At 40.0% G+C, this 18388-nt stretch overlaps 1 protein-coding gene across 2 annotated transcripts in view; it reads right to left on the bottom strand.

The window, feature by feature from the left end:
• Window positions 1–1561: 1561 nt before the first annotated feature.
• The window catches only part of LOC123958845 (protein kinase C-binding protein NELL1-like), a 282963-nt gene continuing 266136 nt past the window's right edge, over window positions 1562–18388 (bottom strand). For both annotated transcript variants that reach the window (XM_046032522.1, XM_046032521.1), the window contains 4 exons: window positions 9857–10050; window positions 5832–6008; window positions 5251–5475; window positions 1562–4133 (listed from right to left, as the gene is read on the bottom strand). In XM_046032522.1, coding sequence (XP_045888478.1) covers window positions 4083–4133; window positions 5251–5475; window positions 5832–6008; window positions 9857–10050 — 647 coding nt within the window. In that variant the 3' untranslated portion in view covers window positions 1562–4082. The remainder of the gene's footprint in view (window positions 4134–5250; window positions 5476–5831; window positions 6009–9856; window positions 10051–18388) is intronic.

Raw genomic sequence — 18388 nt, 5'->3', positions numbered from 1 at the left:
TTGTGACGTAATTCAACTGCTACTCGTGAAGTCGGGGTAGATATTTTTTCTCTGAGTTCACAAGTAGGAAATCCGACTTCAAGTGGCGTTCCAGGATAGTTTTTCTAGTTGGGGGTCGGGAATTTCCCAGTTCCGAGTTGCCTGGAACGCAGCAATAGTCTCACAAAATCCTGTGGGAAACACTGCATGATTGTACCATACATTTATCCTATATTTTTGCCATTACCCTGGAAGCACAACTCATTTACCTGCAAAACTGAGTATAACTGACAGTCATCATTACACCAAACACAAATAAAGTAAACAACTAAAATATTTATTAACTTAAGTATTTTTTTTTTCTTTTTTTTTTCTTTTTTTTTTTTACAGCAAACTCTTATCACGACACAGTCTTCAAGTCAAATAATACTTAACCCTTTGAGTACAATTAGGTTGGCCACTCTGATCAGGGGAAGTAAGAATGAACAGACCTGGGGGAATCCTCCGCTGTGGTCCTAAACATGAACAAGCACATCATGATCTAGAAGGTCCAAAACTGTTTCTTTTAAAAAGTCAGACATTAAAGGAGAAACAATGGCTTGCTTGTTTAGCAAGAACTGAATCAAGAACATCGTTATTTTCAACATTAGATTCTTCTCATTTTTTTTTTTTATTTTTATACATGTGTACATAGTTCTATTTTGTCTGAGATTTTTCAGTTCAGGTCATACAGAGGTGTTGAAAAAAACATGTGAAGTGAATAGTCTGTCCAAGCTCTTGTCTGTTTGCAGACGCCTGGAACAGATGCTGACCTACGCTCATTCTGATTTCCAATATCCGCTTCTGTTGACTCTCAGCCTTCAATGAGGGACACTGATCGGAGATCTGTAAGTACACACAGGCTAGTCAAATCCATAATATTGTCCTAAAACAGTGAAGAGACATTAAACTATGACAGATACTAAAAGGGTTAAGGCAAGAATAGAAAAATAAAGAAATAGTAAAAACAATAGAAATGTTGCTTCTCTGTCATATTTGACTTGCAACGCTCAGATCCTAAGACGCTGTGGTGACAGTTATTCACATAGTCTTACTCTCTTTACAGAACCCTTCACTTTACACAGTATTTACAGCAAAACAGAACCTAATCCACTAAAATTAACACGGTATTCATGAACACAATGATAATTAAAAAACTGTATAATTTTATCATATCGTCAGTATGTAAAAACATTTACACACAGACTTGCAAATAGTGTTTTACAGTAGTCATATTTCATATCAAACCTTGTTTTCAGTGATATTTTGTACAAATGTCTTTCGATGGCTGTGTTAAACTTTGATGGGTACAGATACCATTTACATGACCATTTTTTCTTTTGTGTGTGCACAACAATTTCAGTATTACAAGAGGCATGGTGACAATGGAGGGGACTATACAGAAAAATGCTCAGGTGAGACACACAGATGAGGTGGCATAAAAACAAGGAAATTGTGACTGAGAGGTCAGAGTGGCGGCGCAACTCGCTCACACACCACTGCCCCCCCCCCCCCCCCCCCCCCCCCCCCCCCTCCTCCCGCCCCCGAGGAGAAAAACTGCATCACATTTCCTGAAGGTTTGTAAAATGACCACCGTGTTATAGAGTCCAAACAGCGCGCTCTGTGCACGAAAGGGTAACAAAAAAACCTTACCCTGCTGTTTCTGTGAGGGACCAGAAACACGACCAGAAACAAGAACTACTTTGACATTAAACAGAGGAATGTCAGTAGCAGGGAGATGGCGGAGACATTTACTTTCAACTCCATAGACCAAGGTCACCACTGATGCCGGTTCCAATCCCAAAAATGCATTTAAAGTTTCCCTACCTGTTTGTAGCTCTTAAAGCAAGAAATCTTTTTGTCCCAGACTATTGACATATGATGTGCTGGTGCAAACATGGTCTCAGATGAGGTTTACTGATGACAAAGTAATTCCCTTTGGATCATTATGGATTAAAAAGTGGAGGATTGGAGGTAAAAGGTGACAGTATACAGGGCCCTCATGTGATGATGGCCCACAACAACACTAGAATGAATAGCCATGAATGCAGGAGGTGCCCTTAGTGAATGCCTATGTACAGGGTCCAGAATTTTGTGCTACATCCCTGATAGTGATACTGAAAGACAACACGCGAGAAGTGACTACACGTGTCAAGTCAATTTGTATTTTATACAGCCCAATATCACAAATTTGTCTCAGTGGGCATTACAATTTGTACAGTATACTACACCCTCTATATATTTTAGACTCTCAATTTGGAAAAGGAAAAAGGCCTGTTGATTATCTCAATCTGTTGAAGCTGTTTCTCATTCTAAGCAACTGGATTCCGGAAAATGAGCCCTGATGTCTGCAAGTATGCTGACAGTTTGCAGAAAAACCAGAGAAAGAAGAAGTGTAGACCTTGATCATTAGTACCACCTCTGAAAAGAAATGTCTACTGAAATTATTTTACTTGCCTAAAATTAACAGTTTAGTGGTTTTATAAAGAGCTGTATAACAAAAACGTATAATGGAACTATTTCACCTGACCAAGGGGTGCACCTGGCATGTCAGATTTCTGTTATCAAGTAATAATTTCATGGTTGAAGAATAATTCATGGCCACAACACAGTTCCTATTTTAAAGTCAAAAATTTGAGACAGTGTCCATCTCTTTCTTTCTTTTCCCCCCCTGACAGGAAGGGAGGGATTTTTTTTTAACAGACAGGGTTATAAAGACGGCACTTGAGGGAAACGTTAGTGCTCTCAAGACGAGCTGAAGGATAATGGCGAGAGGTGTGGAGGAGAGGATAAGGCAGGAGGACCAGCGGCAGAACTGTGAATGTGTGAACTGTAGCAGGAAAAGCATCACTTTCCTGCCTTAATAACCCTGGCCGTCTGTAAACAGATTCAACACTTGCTGACCTCCTGGCATACTCAAATCCAGGTCAGCGTGACAGGGCTTTAATTATCCTTTTTTTTTATACTGCTGCCATATGGTTCAGACAAGAGGAGCCCTGGGAGACGCCAGAGAAGTTTGACCCTTCACAAGCTCTGCTGATTTTATCAACAACTATGGATGGTACTTGTTCTGGCCTGCGGGAATCTGTTGCGCACCATCACACACTGCTGTTACAAACTTTTGATATCATGACCGTTGTTATACATAGCTATCTCACAGTCAACCTCATCAGAGAGAAGACATTGCGGCTGAGGGAAAGTGTTGGAGACAGAGGTGTTAATGGCTCAGCCGGACAGCTGATGTCCTAATTCAGAGCCTGGATCCTCTGAAAGATGTTGCTCATGAAGGCGGGTCATTTAAAGGACCTGAAGCCTGAATGCCAGTGTACTTGAAATTAACTACTTCAAAAAAATTGTCATCCGACTCCTTCTAAAGTGTTTGGCCATGTGGAAGACCTCCGCCATCATAGAGAGGGGCGAGTCACAACGAATCAAACAAATTCAAACCCTGCATGCTTTCTCACAAGCACACACCTGGCTAATCACTGCTTGAAGTGGCCGTGCTTGTCAGATTGTCTGTTTCAAAAAAATTTCAGATGCAGTCCCCCAACTCAAAAGTTGGAAAGGAGTGGGGAGAGGGGATTTCAGACACTATTACTTTTGGTTACCACAATAGTAAATGTGTTACGATTTACGACTTCCCAAGTTACCATAGACAGCTCACCTCAACATCTGTCCAGCTGTCAATCCTCTTCTTAATGACAACTCATAACCCTCAACAGCTTGTCTCTGGTTTGTGGTTAAAGAAGTAATGCTAAACAGGTTTCCTCAAGACATGAAGTGAAATGGAAACGACACAAAGACACATACACAACACAGTGACTGTGGTGAGGGCAGCTATGGCCTCAGTCTCCACCTGAGCCACTCACTCACTCACTCTTGACAGCAAAAAAGCACAGCCTTCACACTCCAGTCCGTCCAGTGTGTTTGTAAATTCTGTGCACACGCTGGCATGCACGTGTGTGCGCGTGAGAGTCTGTTTAATGAATCCAAGGGGAGAGTCGTCAGATGGAGGATGGGTCGTGACAGTCCCGTGAGGAGAGGAGTACAGGAGGAGGAGCGCTTTAGTTGTTCTGAAGGCAGTCAAGATCCACCGAGCAGCAAACATTCCCATTCTGAGCAACGCAGCATGAAAACACATGAAAGAAGAGATAGAAAGTATTAAACAAATTGTAGTGGATTATAATATACTGTACATGTTGGATGTAATAACACAATTCAGAGCCTGGCTTACCATAATCAGTCAAAATATAGAGATTTGATACAGAGCAAACTTGCGGCGTACAATATCATTAAAGGGTCAGTTCACAAATTACAAAACAACATACTGTATTTCTTACTTTACCACTAGCAATATCTAGTCATTCAGTTTCAGAATTGTCTGCTATGGTTCAGAGATTTCCGTCTATGAGATTTAAGGTGCCACTCCAGTACATTGGAGGTGAACAGAATTTAGGATGTGTGGCTCCAAGCAGTGACAAATTTTACGGAATTGAACAGCAATATGTCTATGTATATCCACAGACAATACACAATATGTCTTTGCGCAGACAAAGTCCCAGTTATTTTGGATAATCAACAGACCTCACTTACACAGTGTCACTTTCTATTGGAACTACTTTCTACTAAAAAATAGTACCTTTCAGAGGCTCTATTCCTCAAAAATACATTTGTGTTTGTCATTTGACTTGACTGACCTTGGTAATGGAGCCTGTGCCCTCTGACCATGACAAGCCTCAGCTTTGGCTGACCCAAAAGCGAGGCCCCTTGCTGGCCAGAGGCAAATTATGTCTTTATCAACAGTGATGCAGCACATGGGCTCACACTGAATATGACCAATCACAGACCAGCAGAGTGACTTAAAAAGTAGTCTGAACTCCGACAGTAGCTATAACCTTTTCTTCTGTACCAGTAGTAGTAGCCTGTAATGCCTGCCATTATCTGTAACATTGTAAATGTATGGAAGAATTTAAAAATGTCAAGTAACTGCAAGTGATTTTTATATCTAGTGTTGCAGGGATGGACAAACAAACAGACGAGGTAAAAGCACTATAGCACTTCAAAAACTGGCAACAGAATTTGAATTATTTCTGAGAAGATCATGTTAAAACACTGTCCAAGTTATTTTTTTGAGTGCTGAAATGGCTGCACCAGTCTTAAATCAAACATGGATGCTACACTGTAAAGCAGACCTTCACTGTGGTGGTTGTTGCTCTGGCCTACCTTACCTACCTTACACTTGCAGGAAGTACAGGGTGAGTTGGGCATATGCCATGTGTCTCCACTGAGGCGGACGACGCCGGCAGGGTCCTGGCACATCTGCCGGATGTCATATGACAGGTTGTCGGCCAGGCAGGGGTCTGTGACGCAACGTGGGCAACACTCGCCCTCCGCCACCGCCGTGTACTCGCACATCAACACAGGGCATACCAGAGGCCAACAATCCACCTCCCCCTCCTGCAGAGACACAGAGAGGTAAAAAAAGAAAAGTGACACAAATGTCCCTGTTTGTTTTTGTGTGTGATTGAGCTGATCTGGTAACTGCAGTTACAGCTCGCACGCTGATTTGTTGCCTCATCTCTAATTAGACAGGTGGTAATTATCTGAGCCCTCCAAATACACAGCGGAGCAGCAGATCAGGGTCAGGTATGAAACAAAACCCAGCTCTGAGCTTCATTTTGATGAGTTTTTTCTGTGTTTTTGATGTCTGTTTCCTCTAACAAACCAGTCTCACAACACTAAGGGATTTACTATAAAGGTCAGCTTTCATGTAGCTTCTGTGTGAATGTGTGTCCGTGTTTCTGTGTACGGACCATGCAGCGACACTGCTGGCATCCGTACAGCCAGGATGCGCCACTGCGGTAGAGTGTGCGTCCGCTCTGGTCCAGACACTGGCTGCTGGGCCTGTTGTCACAGCCGGGACAACAGAACGGATCCTCGTCTGCATCTCCGCAGTCACAGGGTCTCCTCCTGCAGTATGTCTGCCCGTCCTACACAACAGAGGTCACAGTGGTCAGGGGTCAAACAGACTTAGGTCATGAAACTGGCATATGTAGCTGACTGAAAGAAATAGTGTGACCAAAGACTTCAACTTCGCTTCATATCCTGGGCTGTAAAGTACTGTTCCAGAGTTTCTTTGTCATTGAAACGAGTAAAATCCTGGAGAGAACATTGAATGCTTGACATTTTTTTGCTATGAAAGTGATGCAATTACAAAGATACTGAATCTCAGTTTTACTAAGAGTATATCAGGATTCAAAGACCCCTATCAGACAAATACAACACTTCCAAAGGGTATGATCAAGGTGCTATCTAAAAGCGATCACAGACGCCTTTAGGGAGAACAGTTTTGCACACTGGGTCAGTCAGGCAGATTATTCAAGGCCTGCATACCTACATAGGATTTTGACGAGTTGTAACAACGCTCATATCTCCATTTTCTAACAGCAGTTTATTAGAGCTGTGAATGAAGGAAGAATGTGTTAATAGTTATGTGTCTGGGATGAAATGCAAAGTCAAATGCAGAGGAATCTGCTGGATCGGGGAGCCTCCCTAGCTGCTGTGTCCCTGGCTCTCTGTCTCAACCCAGAGAAAAGTTTATGGTCCGTTTTACTCTCCACAGCCAGCACTGTCTGGCCCGGGGACGACAGTGTAATGGAGATGTAAAAATGTTACATAAAATGGCTGTTAGAAAATGTATGGGGGTCATAAAATCATTCCGCATACCATTAAAAGGGCAATATAGAGCCAATGTTTTATCGATGCATATTGTCTGCTACAGTAACCGCTGAGTCCCTGGGTACCAATATCGATGGCCTTGGTCTTTACGGTTACGGCCCTGGACTTGCTAGGAAATTACTACCAATTGTACCATGCTGGCAGGATGCACAAAGGCAGACTGTTCATTTTAATGCCAGGAATAAGACCGGGCATGCATGCTAATGCTGCGCTGTTGTGCTAACCAAAACGTATCATTATACTGCTTTTTTATGTCAGCTTTAATGACAACAAGTTTTATGATGAATTTGATGACTACAGATGACATTCTCTTTATACAATATGTATGACTTGTTTTCAGCACAATCCTAGGATGAGAGATTTTTTTCCAGGATATTGTTTTCTGAAGGTAATTTAATTTAAGAGCAAGTTGGTCCTTGTTGAGTCACTTCTGTAGAACTCTCATAAAAAAAAAAAAAATAGAACTTAATTTCTCTTTTTCATTTTGCCTTAAAATGCAACTCTGGTGAAAGTTGGGTATAGTATATCTTTCATGTGCTGGTGAGTTTCTACAAACTCTTCCTGCTTTGGCTACAGGCAGCTTCCCCTGTATCTTTAGGCCCTCATCAACCTTCCTCTCATGTTCAACAAACCAGTCAATGGTTTCGTGTTGATTGCCTTCCGTTTCTTTCTCCTTCTTATCAAATCACAGTAACTTTCTTGCTGCCTCACAATCACCAGGCCAGCAGCATCCCACGTTTGACGCAAAAATCAGCAGGGCAGTGGATTCTGAAGGTGTCCTGAACACCCCCAGTGTGAGCAGAGTATCTCACACTCTTGTCTCTTTTCTCCACTTTTCTATCTTTATGCAGTGGGTCTTTTTTGCCTGAACAGCTTGTGTCTCTGAATTGTAAAATGTCCTTGTGAATGTATGTAAATGCATACGGTATATTTATTGGCAGTTGACATACAATAAATATTTAATGATGCATTTAATTTGTTATCAACTAGTAGCACTCTGAAATCTGTGAAGCATGATAATGAATGCCACAGATCTTCTGCTAATATACACATTTCATGAAATACAGATAAAAAATAAAGATCAGATAGCCCTTTGCAAACAGTGAATAAAAATGGGTAAATTTCAACCACAAAGTCCTTATTAACACACCATAAATGAGCTATAAACATTTAGTCAATATGCTTGTCTGATTGACAGACTGCTTGAAATGCTCTGCTTTTGAAACGCTTCCAGTGCACATTTAATCTTTAACCAAGGCATGACACAGCCGAGACCGTAAACAATGCAGCTGAAGATGTTTACGTTGGATGGTCACTGACCTCTAAATGTCACATGCACTGCACCAATGTTTAGTACATGTGATAAATGAACTTGTTGCAGTGGAAGGATCTTGCAGAGGAAGTGACTGCAGGATGTAAATAAGGGAAGTCAGTGAATTAGCATGTTGGCAACATGATGTTAATCATCAGATGTAGGATGTTCCAGTTTTTAAATCTTATGATAGATAATTTGAAGTAATTCAGGTCTATATACTTAGATGTGTTGAACTGTAAGGTCGTAACTCATGATACACAATTATAATGTAATTTGCAGAAGAAATCCTTGGAACCACTGCTCTCAGCTGTCATTTTATTCCAAATAACCCTCTGTGTCTGTTTCGGATTAATCTAGCTCACTGAGCCTCACCTTTCCAAAGACAAAACTGATCAATTTTCTCACTTTCTAGCAGCCACACTGCACTGCCTCATTCGGACTCCTGAGCACAGTATTGAGTTGTTGAGCTGCCACAAATTTTTGTCAGGATATAATGCAGGCTAATGACAAACAGATGGGAGAGCAGTGAGGGGATTTTTCTTTGAGTTGACCCTGTATGATGCCTAATGTGGTCTCCCGAGATAAAAAGTTGGCTCTTTGTTTGTTTCATAACTATCCATACAAATGTTAGCTAAATCCACTCTAGTCAATTACTTGTGCAGCAGAGGTGCAGGTAAACAAGGAATACTTCTGGTTTATTAAGGCCTTTTGGCCATCACTTCTGTGAGTTATGAATATTATACACACAAAGTTAATTGCTGATATCTGGGAACATTGCGAAATGGCTAAAAGAATGTCTAAACCTCCTTACACTCAAGAAACATGGGCAGTCAGACGGTCATACATGTTAGAAAACAAAGGCGAAGAGTAAAATTATCACCCTATTTGTCTGTTAAAAAATTACGTTGCTGTTTATAGACCAACGTCCTGGTGCAACTTTGACCTGCTGTACTTACCGTCTTGTTTTCAACCAGCATAATTGCCTTACTTACTGCGTCTAGCCCATAGCACTTTGTTTGTAACGATGTTTCTGTGTTGCCAGATCTATGGGGCCATTACTTTGATGATTCTACTGTTATAACCAATAAATACTGAATGAAACAACAATGTTTTAATAAACCGGAATTATCATTTAAGGTAGAGAAAACTATATTAATTGGCTAAAATAAAAGCAAGCAATCAGAAGAAAGAAAGAAGAAAAAGACAGCTCCATATCTCCTACCAGCCCAGCTCCCTGTCTCTCTCCCATCGTCTTTTCTTGTTCTGATCTTTCTTCTCTTTGTTAGCAGTGTCTCTGAGTTAGTTCATCTCTTGATGCCATTCCCCTCTGTCGCTGCTAATGGTGTGTGTGTGTCGTCGTGCATGTACAGTACATTAGCGCTGTAACAGTGACTATAATGGAAGCCATTAAGTCAGTGGGCTTCCCAGTGCTCATGGATTTTCTAAAATATCAGATGTATTCAATGCAGGTAAAATTAATAAAATGTATATGATTTCTGTAAAAAGCAGACTGTCAGTGAATTTGATGAATATATTGTATATGATGTATTAGTGCTTTCCCTTTCACATTACATTAATTAAACATTGATAAATATATACTCCATACTTATTCTTCTTGATTCTTCTACGCACATACCCTTGATAGTCTACATATATTTTCTTTATCCATTAGCAGCTTAATTACAGCTATGATGAAAACCTCGAGTTAAGATCCTACACTAGCTTGTGAACCAACAGTATTACTAAATAGTGATTTTGTATGTCTGTGTGTTCCCTCTTTTGTACCTTGCAGGAGCATATAGCACAGCGGTCAAAGCTGGGTTTCCAGTCTTCTCCATTGCGTCTGATTCCCTCTTCCTGTGGGCAGTCGCCGCTGCAGCCCGGACCAGACGTGCACACACAGTCGTAGCCTCCCGGGAGGTTCACACACACACTGTCATTCCAGCAGGTGTGTGTCTGCAAACTGCACTCATCGATGTCTGGAAGACAAAGAGTAAGCCATAGAGATTGGAAGGAAAATTGTGTTTTGGACAATTATCTATGAATATAATTTTGTGTGCAAGTGTGTCGTTCACAGTCCTGTCAGTCTTGCTGTGGATAAAAATAACAAAACAAGGTCAAAAAAGCTTTTCTGGAGATTTTAGACAATTTTATTGTGTAAAATTGACAAACTTATTTAGCAGCATTTAACATTTGAGAACTGAGCCAAAGTCCCAAGACTTCTTAGCAGAAACACATGTTATTTCTGAAAGTAAGGCATCGAATAATTATTCTTTCAGCATTAGTATTGAATCATTTCCAATGATACCGAGGCTTACTTTGACTTTGATACACAACCAGTCTCCAAAAGGTTTCATATATTATAATTCTCATTTGCTTGCCAAATACATTTTGGATGAATCATAAGTCTAGATAATGTTCACTGGCAACGTTATTTCTAAGAATTGTGACATTCTTCATTCAGAGCTGTAGTGTTTGACAAAGCACATGTATTACATTACAAGCGAGACATTCTTTCTCAGCTCTACACAGGGAAATGTTTACTCTTACCAACTCTGGGTTAGATGTGGTGCACATTTATTTTTCATTTAAATGTCCTCACAATGCAGTGGAGCCCGGAAGGTATCAGGTGTAACATTTGTAATTTGTGTTGTGCACAAATTAGCATTTCAGCCCTCAAGTCACTTTAATCATTCCTTCAAATGAAGTGTTCAGTTATTGTAGCAGCAGAAACTGAAATTACAGGTTGTTGCGGTCAGTTAGAGAGTAGCACATAGAGGGTTAGCAGCAGGGTTGCACCTGTGTTTTAGTAAAGAGGTTTCTTTTATTAATTAATTCCCTAAAACATTGTGTAACATTCATTCTCTGCACACTATTTCACACATGCTGCAAAATAAAGAGTAAACATGAGATAAGTCGCTATACCGTATATTTTGACAATAAATCACAACATTGTGCATTTTTTTAATCTTGTTAGAATTAGTTCAAACAAATTAGTACGCAGGGACACCTTCCCTGTATAGAGATATATATAAATATATATACAGTATAATATACGTGGCATGGAATAGCTTCAGTCACATCAATCATAGCCTATATTCTCATAGTGGAAGCTGAATCATCAGAGGAATGAGACATCTGCTCAGCCAGCTTTCTTCTCACTTGAACATTGAACAGAGAGACCGGATGCATGGACATTTTCATCTACTTTTCTTTATCAGCGTGACACAGGAAACATGGTGCCAAAAGGCTGACCCACCTTTTATCAAGCCATGACATTTAGCTCTCCTTATCCTCACAAACGTGATCTGTCCAGAGAGAAAAAGACCAAAGTCCTTGCGACAGTAGCTCTGCTCTCCCCTGCCAGCACCTGCTGCCTACAAAGATCGATCACACCCACACGACACTGACAGCATGCTACTAATATTGCATGAACAAAGCTCAGAAGTAGTAATACTGAAACTAAATTTAAAATAAATGGAATTCATGCTTTTCTTTGTGTGTTCAACTCTAACCATGCTTTCACTGTGAGCGAAGCGGTCAACAAAACAATTTACGTTGTTTACAGCTGAGTGAGATGGGAAACTGTGGGGACTGTCTCAAGTTTAAAAACCTGAACTACATTTCCAAAAGAGTTAATCCTCTGGAAGGTAGCCATTTTAGGACATGTCAATGTGAGCTCTACCATGATCAGACTTGATTCAACTTTCATCTGTCTAAGCTGTGCTTTGTCACTTTTAGGAGCACTTTGAGCTTAATGCTAACATAGCATGTTAAAAGCCTTAAAAGCAAAACACCAATGGGCATTCAAACTCTTGTTTTGTTTGTAAGCCCACTCACCAGTGGTGGTGGAACACATAACATCGTCAGTCACATACGCTACTATCTTACGCCTCTGCTTTGAATGTCCAGAAAAGCGGGAATTTAATCACATTTTCAAAATTTAATTGAGAGATTGTCACATCTTCGCTTCTGTACTTTGACTACTTCTGTCTTTACAGTGCATTCAGTATGTGCTAAAAGGTGCAAATTATATATCATGTTGTGCTATAGAGTGCCAAAGTGAAACCTGAATAAAAAAACTGATTTAAAATCCCATTGAGATTTGTAAGAAATATATTATATAGATTACAAAACATTCAGGCTTGGAACAGAGCCCTTTTCAACAGTATGTCATGTGGCTTATTTCATACTGTATGTCTACACGGTGACAGTCATTTAAAGATCTGATATCATTATTTATTTAATATTTCTGTCTTTGTTCTTTCTCTTTTTTGCTGCCTCTAATGTACCCCATTTCCCACAAGCCATAGACCCCTGAGGGATAAATGTCATGGCTCAACAAAGGACATGAGTCCATGGACCAGTTAAGGGGAAGTGGTTAGTTCAGACATGTCTGTAATAACAGCAAGACAGAGAGGACTGAAGAGTGAAAAAAAAAATGAGATGGTGAGATTACAGCTAACAAGTTGGAAAATGACTTTATAAGAGAGTGTGGGTACATTTTATAGATATGGACAACACCAACTTAAAATGTCATAGATTTTAGAGGAGTTTGCTGACAAAGTAACTGTTGAAAGGAAATACCAAAAGCAGCAAAAATACATGATTTGTACCACCAGACAGTTACATAGAAAGCTTCTGGCCTAAGTTGCCCACGCTATGAAGACCATCATTTTTGTTTTCTTTAGTGGAGAACGAAGAGTGTTATCCGGCAGGCAGACTTACTCTGGGTGGATGTAAGGCTTGGTCATGCTGTGGCTACACCAGCCACAAAAATACTCTGACAGTGCTGAATACACACTCTAATTGGTTGCAGTATCAAGTTTACTGGATACAGAAATGGAGGAAAACAGCTCAGCCGAGAATTTATTGTGCCTGCAACAGACTATTTGCATACACTAAATGAAATCCCCATCAGCCAGTCAGACATACTGTACCTCCGCTGGTGAAGGATTAACGCCCTTCATGCTACATTCACCACATTCAGCCACAAGCTGCTGCTCGCAGATGAAGCGTACTCTTACATGTAGGCTCTGAAAAACAGTCTTACAACCAAAACACAAAGGCTCTTCTAGAGAAACCAGCTGAGCACAGCCAACCATATGAAAAACTTACACTCACACCTATATGTGCTGTAACACATGGAAGCACTAATCCTGCAGTGAACATAACACACATTCACACAGGCACAGACAAATACACACATGTGCAGAAAACAAATAAATCCCTGTGACAGATGTTGGTAATGAGAAGGCAACAGACAGCTAAGTATTGGAGTATTTTAATTATATTTCTTTGGTATGTCTCTAGACAGCCCATATGGAAAGGTCATGTAGATCACAGAGAGATATTTCACACACACTGTCATGAAGGGTGAAAGTAGGAGTTTATGGTGTATTATCCTCATCTTTATGCACAATCTGTTTATTAAAGCCACCTGTCTCTCCCTAAAGCATTAGGCATAATAAACATGTTTTGAGATTCAGCCCACAGCAATAATGCAAAAGGACTGCTGCTTGCAGCTGCTCTGGACCCTGTACCACAAAGCAAGTCCAACATACACAGGATAACGTGTTTATCTGGCTTCACTAACCCTAAAAATCGCGATCAAGATAAGCTGTCACACGGAGCTGGTTATGACAATTTTAGCCATTTTCTGTGTCTGTGTTTTCACATTATAAGCCCTCAGGCCCTGAATAAGTGGTCATTCCACCTGAATTTTTAAGAACTTCTCGTTGTCATCATTCCGTAAAAGTACTCAAATAGTGGTTGAAAGACTGAATTTGAACATTTAGGCTACTGAAAACTCACCCACCTTTATGTGTACACACATGACCAGTCTTATAATACAAACTAGCTACTGACCTAAAATAAACACATTCATATTAAACTTAATTTCAATAAGCCTACCAAACATTTTGCTCATAATATTAGTGTCACATAAGTAAAATTACATTTATTTTAAGGGCTTGTGTGAAACGGAGCAAATAAAAAGTATGAAACACATTTCAAAGCCATAAGTAGGCTTTGCCTACTGTCACACCTTAAAAACCTACAAACAAGTAGAAGCCTACAAGGCTTTAGTAGCCTATTTCAATTGCTCTCTGTAGGATGATATCGCCATACAAAAGTTTCTCGCATCACTGCAGCAAACATAAATGCAGCCTATAAAACAGTCTGGGATCTCCCAAACTGATTTAATAAGAGTTGATCTCTCATCTGGAACATAACCTGCTCTGTCGCAGTTACTATGGCGATTGTGGTGTCCGATGCACATATGTTATACACCACACGATCACAAGTGAACCACTGTTATGGTACTGAAAACCCAGGGTTAACCCCGAAGTTATCTGGATAAGCTCAAATCCTGTTTCGTGGTACAGGCCCTTGGCATACCCAACTCAACACACTGAACTGCAATAAAACAGAATTTTGCTTAGGCTATGACTGAGCAGTTTCTCATTTCTCAGTTTGTATCTCATGGCCTCCTCCACTCCTTGCAGCCATGACTCCTTGCACAGCTGTATCACTATTGTTTTGAGCCTGCCGCTGTGATCTCCGTCAGAGGCGCAGAGCAGCTGTTGGCACCAATACATAAAGGCTACAGATCATCATCATCTTCACAATCAAGAAACATGTCTCTCAACATTATGAAATATAGAAACATCCCGAGGTTGCAAAACACATTACAGCATATGTTGAAAACAGTTACAGATTACAGTACCCTGCGCTATCATGCACTACACAGTAATTCAGTGTGCCTTTTGCTTGAAAACAGGAGAACATTTCAACCCTCTGAGCAGCACACCTGACTCCAATCACCTCATCTGCGGCTGGTGAAATACACAGCTCGTCTCCTACTACTCATCGTCGCCAGATCGTTGTGGTACAGTTACGGGGCAACTTTTTGAGCAATGTTGCTGGGCAATCTTGCTAGTGGCAAGTCCGACTATGTTTTGAACGGAGAGCGGCGGTGCGGGGCCGGTGGCAGAGTGGTGGGGGAAGGGGATTACGGTAGTAATCTTTACTCATTACCACTGACGGCAACGTTGCCCTGCACGATTGCTCTAAAGCTCTGTGTATCATCAGCTTTACTCTGAACTAGTCTCTAGTTACACTTTGTGTGAGTTTTTCGTACATTTGAAAACCACATACGTTAACTGGAAGGCCCTTTTAACAGGGCACTCCTCCACAAACTGAACTGAATAATTCCCAGATTTGCTGTGAGGCAAAACACAGAATATTAAGACTTGCTTTTTAAGTTAGATTGTTTTCATCAGCCCATTACCATCCCCTTAGGATTTCTGAATCAAGCATTCTTTTCAGAAACTGAATCTGAAATCAGTGTATACATTTTTGAAATATTCTTCTTACAGAAAAAACTAAAACAACAACCTAAGCTCTTTGTCGATACAATTCTGAACACAAATGCTGAAGTACATATACACAAGCAAAGGGACTTTCTGATTTCTTAAAACATTATCCTCTTCAGTCTCACTAATTATCATTCCTAGTGCTGTCTATTTCTTGCAAGGCCATCACATACTCTTGGCCAACTTGCAGCTGTTGATGTGGTTAACTAACTGGTGCTGCTGCTCTCTTCTTTGAGCTGGCTCTCTTATTACAAAGTGTTTATTTCGGTTTGGTTCACTCACTGGAGGAGGGATATTGTGGAGAAGAAAAAATCCTGTTAAATTGTCATTCCTACTTATTTCCCTTGCTGGCGACCAGCCTAATACTGTATATTGGGGGGAGAAAAGGCGGAGGATATGTTGTCACAGCTACATGCACTTGTCTGGTTAAGTAGTGACACAACACACACGTGTTCAAATTATGACATGCTTGTATCTATGTAAAGTCTAAAAAAGTAAATTCATTAATGCCACCTCTTACTTAAATGAAAATAATTGCTTTCACTAATCACATTGTATAAATTATATTTCAAGTCATGAATATGTACAAACAATAAGTTAATGTCCAATTAGGCTTGAGACTGATGTAAGTAACGTATCCGAGTCATTTGCTGCAGATATGAGTTATGTGTTGATTCTGTTAAATCATTATGATGGCATAGGTTTTTGTTTGTAGAAAAATGAGACAACCCAAGTGAATATTGGTGCAGTATATCTTCGACTTAGCCCATTCATGTAAAAGTGATGTGCATTGATGCAAATTTTGGTTGTTGTTGGTCTATCGATAAAAACAAATGCGACAAAGTGCAATGGGCACAGGATTGGAGAATAAATCAAGACACACATGAAGTATGTGACTTTTAATTATCTCATCTAGCTGCGCCCCTCTTTTTCTGCATTGATTTAATGGCATCGACTAGACACTTGAGAATCAAACACTTAACCTTTTAGTCTTGAAAGTTGTGTCTGAAAACTTTGGAGCTTTCTCGTAGCTTGGATTCATTAGGAGCTATAATGTGACACATTATGTGTTCATTTAACTCTCTATTGTGGAGGACTAAGTGAACATACTGAATATAAGGTCCATGGAAGCTTTGATGTTTTATTTCACCATTTAAATTCACTATAACTGCTGTGAATTAGAGCTGGACGATATGACCTAAAATCACATGGACACACTGCACAACACTGCAGTACACACCTCCTGAAAATATCTGGATGTAAAATCACATCTGTTTGGTCAGTTGTCTATAAACAAGAGACATGAATGCAGAAAGTTCATTATAAATAGTTTTTTTTTTACCCATGAAAGTGTTCTAGTATTGGTGTTTTATTTAGCATAGATAAATCCTAAGGTAACATTTACCAAGTCACACCTCCTATGCCTGACTCTTGAACCATCATAGTGATTAAGTTACTCATGGAAGAGGTTTATTAAAAGGAAGAATAAATAGTTTTTATGCAACATTTTGTAGTTGCACCAAATGCATTGGTGACTCTGAATTAAAATATTTAAATCACTAATTGGAAAAAAAAATACTGTCTTACTTTAACAGAAAATAGGAAATCACAAGGACAAAACATTTGTGACGAGACAATGCGAGCTGGTGACTCTGCCTTTAAAGATGTTCTGGATGGTGTTGAATCTGCGTGGCAATATGACACGAAGCTGCTGTAATGTCTGACATTACGGAATGTCTATCACTTTCCTTAAGAATTTAGTTTGAGTGAAACCACTGCCAGGGAAATGGGCTTGAATCATACATCTCCCATTTAAGTCGATGAATCAAATCGGACTGCTGATGTTGCATTTTGATTTAAAGGTTAAGTTAAAGCGAAAGCATTTCACTCAGCCAAGCGGCCCTGTTTGCCACATCCATTACAATTTTACACTGGTGCATAGGCAAAAATAAAAGCACTGACTTGGATTTGTTGTGTGATATTTAGTTATTCTGAGCTTCTGCTCTCATACAGGCAGAATGTCATCTGGAATATTCTGAACCACTGAAAATCCTGAGGTTCAGGAAATGTCAGCGGTTTGTTATTACTATTAGCAAATGTTAGCATGCTAACACGCTGAACTAAAATGGTGAACGTGCTAAACATTAGCGTGTTGAAGTTGCCATTTAGCCCACAGCACTGCTGTACACTAGTACAGCCTCACAGAGCTGCTAGCGGGCTACAGATGCAAGTTAAATGGCTATATTTCACTGTGAAGCAGGTAATATATATACTTCAAAGTATAGCCATTTAAATGCAGTTGAAACTACAATTATTTGTAACAGACATTTCAAAAAATTGCCCATTTTTCACCTAGATGAGTGGAGGTCTTTTGACTTGCAAATCACTAATCAGTGCTTACTGGGGACTTGAGTGTTGTTAAGAGAGTGATGTTGCCATGATCCAAAAGTCTGTTTCTTTCTTTGTTTCCTAACCATACCTTCACACTATGACCAACACAACTTACAAGTCACAAAACATTCTGACATGATGACGGCCTCAGTTTGTAACAGGTGCACCTCTCTTATTGAATTTCAGTTTTAAAAATCACATTTTGTTTTAAAACATTCATCAGAGCATAGCATATAACATCAAAGACTTCTCTTTACAAAGGACATTTCATAGTAGGGCTGAACGATTAATCGTTTTCAAATTGCAATTTGAAAGAACGCGGTTAGCTAATCATGAAGACTGTGATTAAAACGTAGGTTAATTATACAGCGTATTTGACCCATTTTAAAAAGTCATGCAGTTAAATATTATTTCCATTGTCATCCTTGTTTGACAGACCTGCTAACCAATCACAAGCGCCATACGCATCCTGTGACGGTCCTAATCCTAATCAGAGCAAGCGTGGGCATTTTACAACAAGCGAAACTGGAGGAAAATGTGGGGAAATCGT

Source organism: Micropterus dolomieu, linkage group LG20 (assembly GCF_021292245.1).
Source record: "Micropterus dolomieu isolate WLL.071019.BEF.003 ecotype Adirondacks linkage group LG20, ASM2129224v1, whole genome shotgun sequence".
NCBI classification, from domain to species: domain Eukaryota; kingdom Metazoa; phylum Chordata; class Actinopteri; order Centrarchiformes; family Centrarchidae; genus Micropterus; species Micropterus dolomieu.
Note: the sequence above shows the minus strand (reverse complement) of the source record. Positions and strands in the feature narration are given on the sequence as shown.